The 3864-nt window shown below is 41.0% G+C and overlaps 1 protein-coding gene across 1 annotated transcript in view; it reads right to left on the reverse strand.

Moving 5' to 3' along the window:
- Positions 1-3443, reverse strand: part of DISC1 (DISC1 scaffold protein) — a 191265-nt gene extending 187822 nt beyond the window's left edge. Inside the window, exons 1-2 of the mRNA XM_035899688.1 lie at positions 3395-3443; positions 1993-2975 (exon numbers count right to left, since the gene is read on the reverse strand). Coding sequence (XP_035755581.1) covers positions 1993-2975; positions 3395-3443 — 1032 coding nt within the window. The remainder of the gene's footprint in view (positions 1-1992; positions 2976-3394) is intronic.
- Between the last annotated feature and the right edge of the window lie 421 nt (positions 3444-3864).

A 3864-nucleotide genomic window follows, 5' to 3' on the forward strand; every position in this document is an offset into this window, starting at 1 on the left:
TAACAACCATCTATACCGAGAGTACAGCCTTGCTGCTGTTTGCAGTGTTTATCCCATCACGCGCTCACAGTGGCAGGTCATTTAAAGTCTGCTTGGATACCACAGTCCAGGCATGCCCATGGCAAATGGACTGATGCTGTCACAGTAAAGTGCTTTCTATTCGCAGGCTGGTAAGACATTTGGAGCTCAACTAATCAAAGAGCTGCTTCAGCGTGGCACATGCTGCGTCTGTACCATGTGAGGACCTTTTTTATTTTTTTAGTAAGTACAGAAAAAGCATAATTTTAACAACTTTGGTGTTGTCTCCTTTTCTTGACTACAGTTGCCTTTGTTCCTTTCTGAAAAGTTTGAGACTTGCTCATTATCATTACAATAGGAAGGTGCTTCAAATTAAATTTACACGACCAGCTAACCAAGGGCAAAGACATCTGAGGGCATAAATCCCCAATTCTCCACTCAGTGAATACAAAAATTAAAGGTAGTAATGTTTCTTTTGTGCCTATCAAATAAGCATACTGAAAAGACAGAAAAATAATTTCCTATTTTGATTATGTTATCTATTCCCAAATTTGCAGTGAATTAATTTCCCAAACCATCCCAGATTATGGGCACATTGTCATTCCAGGCTGGAGGCCAAAGAAACTGTTCCATATCAATGTGTGTGAAGTCTGTAAATAATTGAACCTAGTTTGAGTTCTATGTGCATCCTCTATGAAAAGTAAGTATTAGAGAGCATTGTAAGCCCAGGTCAGATGTCCCAGAGAGTAAAGTAAGAATAAAAGTTTCTTGATCTTCTGCCTTACCCAGACAGCAGGACTGTGCAAAGCCTCCCCAGAGCAGGTTGTTTCATCAGGCCTAAAGACAATACGGTGCATCTCAGCAGCTATGTCTGAGCTGAGAAGTCACAGGAACCTGGGTTTCTGAAAGGTGTCCCAGAAACTCAGGGCACTAGTGAGACTCAAAAGAAAAAAAAAAAAACAAAAAAAACCACCACAACACAAAAACAAAAAAATGAAACAAAAACCACCACACCAAAAAAAACTCTTACCACCCACTTAGTGCATCCTGAACAAATTTGTGAAATCCATCGTATCCACATTAATCTCTGGATTACTGCTTCCTGCATGCACAATAAAGCCAATATTTGGCTCCTTATGGCAGGTAAACTAAGAATAATTTCCCTCTGATGCCCACCCCACCATCCCAAAAACCATATAACAAAACATAACTGATCCTTCTTAAGATTTCTCCACCCTTCTCCCACAAAGAACACAGTGAATGAGACTGCCTGTGTATGTGGTAGCTATACACGTGGATATACACATGTGCAAAAAGACAGACTCCTGACTCAAGAGCCCAGTACTCCTCTGGGGTGGGGAAAAAAAAAAAATAAAAGAGGTTCAATTCCCAGTTTGAGCTAGAGCAGGGACTTGATCCCCATTTTTCTTTGTGCAGGGGGAGTACCCATGTATTAGATTACAGGCTACTCTCACAGAGGTGCCTCACTCCAATACATCTTTGGCTAAACTTACACATTTCCGATTACAAAGTTCACTGTTGTTAAAACATGGTGCTTTGAAAGAGAGAGAGCTCTTACCACTCTTGAATGTTGTGCTACATATACTCCAAACTGCAGACAAAACAGCCACCAGTGAAAGAAAATGGTATTCATTGAATATGTGTGAATATCAGCTTCACTGAAACTCATGTGTGACATACTAGAAATGAGAGGATCACAGTTTCAGTAGAAATCGGTAGAAAACATAGGAATCAGGTACTGCAACATCATCACCTTTTTTTTAAAGGACCAAAAAGAAAAGGAAACCATTTCTCTCACTTTTACCATGCAGACTGCTACTGTCAGCCTCTCTAATCAAATGTCACAAAAGCCATTAATATCCCAACTCCTACATCAGCTTTGACTTTGGCACTATAAATACAGATGGGTTTTGGGCCAGGAGGAGGAATCAAAGATTATGTGAAATAACTAACCTTTAACGTACTGCGGTTGCCAAGCAGGCAGTCCTGTAGCACTGGTTCGTATTTTTTCATCAAAGTATCCCAGTTATGGTCACTAACAGTAAAGCTACTTTCATAGCCTGAGGTGACAGAAGAGCCAGCAGATGCTGCATCTGAGGAATATGAAGATGTTGCATCTGTATCCGAGAGAGAGACAGTCTCACAGTCCTGTAGTTTATCATTTGCTGCAGTCTCATTTTCATATTCCAAATCCTCTGTGGGCTTGGAGAAGCAATGCAAAGCTCCTGAGTGCTCACGAGTCTGCACTGTCTCTTCTGGCTTCTGCAGACTTCCTGCGGTGCTGGGATGCAGAACATACTCAGCTTCCTCGACAGTTGACTTGCCTTCAGCATCGCTTACTCCAGAGCATGAATTCAGGGAGAGCTGTATGAAGCTGAAACTTGAACTAAAGCTATCGTGTCCACCAACAGAACAAGAAACAACATCTCTGTTTTGGTATTCACAGTTGTTATTCACTTCTGTCCGATCCAAAGCATACGTGTTTTGGGGCTTGCTCACTTTAGCGCCATGGCTCTTCTGCCGTGTACAGCATACAGCAGAACCATCTCCCTTGCTTGTTGCTGCAGCAGGATAAACTGGTATCACTGTGGTTTCTGGCTGTGGACTCTTGTAAGATGAAAGATTTTTGCAGCTCCCTGGCACATTTCCAGTAGTGTCCAACATTTTTACCCCATTAGTGGGAACTACAGCACTACTTGCAACTGAACTACAGTGTAAGAATTCAAATTTATTTTTGTATTGTCTGCGTAGAGAGCAGTTCTCAAAGTCTCCACAATGCTGCCTGCCATGTTTGAGCTCTTCTGAGTTGAACAGCTTGCAGGCATCCAGGGACTGAAACCCTATCTGTCGCTGAGCTTCTGGCCTCATGTATCCAGGTCTTTTTGCCAGCTTCTTTTTACGAAGAGAGCCTGCAGGCATTAACTGCTCCTGACAATCTGAGGGAGGAGGGAAGAGGCGGGGGGGAAAAAAAAGTCATTAAAGTGTTTCTGCAGTTTTCTGAGGCTTAACATATCATAGCATCTGAAAATAATTGTTTCAGGAATGTGAAACAGAGCATCAGTTTCCATTACGACAAAACAAAGACACTGACCACACTGCAGATAGAGGAGAAAAGTTGTTACCAGAGAACTCTTGTGTGTATTCATCCACTTTCAAAGGGTTTGCACCTGATTTTAAGTGAACTCCCTAACATAATCACGTCCATCAGGACACAAACGTGGGTAAGATGAACCACATCATCTTCCCTGTTCATAGCAATGCTTTGCACCCCTTCATTCTCAATTCACTTAGCACTGCACACTGAAGCACAGACCTTATTTAACTCTCTCTGATCCAGAGTGATTTTCAGACTTACATGCACATCTAGAATAGGACTGAATCTGCATCAAAAAGGTGAGAACCATACTTGAAAAAAAAAAATGTTGTGCATAATCTGTTGTTGCTTGTATCCAGTTTCTTGTGTTCATATCCATGTTTTAATATGAGTGAGCACTTCAGATTCTGCTTCCAGAACAGATGCGACCCATGGCTCCATATCTGTCAGTCTAATGAGATATTTTATAAGTTTTCATTTAGATTTACTGTACCACCTATTGTCCAAAATGCAAAGTTAAAGTTTTGCATGCAGGACCATCAGTCCTAGAAAATTAATGCCACCATATACTTGCTAGCATTACTATAATAGTAATATATTTAAGAAAGGGCCTCTGCTCAATAGCTCAATTTCCCCACATATACCTTATTCACATAGATGAAAAGAAAAATTTGCTGCTTGCAGAGCAGAATAGAAATAACCAAGATAAAAAAAGCAAAGAACGTTAAAAG

The sequence above is a fragment of the Egretta garzetta genome, unplaced genomic scaffold (genome assembly GCF_000687185.1).
Source record: "Egretta garzetta isolate BGI_Z169 unplaced genomic scaffold, ASM68718v1 scaffold118, whole genome shotgun sequence".
NCBI classification, from domain to species: Eukaryota; Metazoa; Chordata; class Aves; order Pelecaniformes; family Ardeidae; genus Egretta; species Egretta garzetta.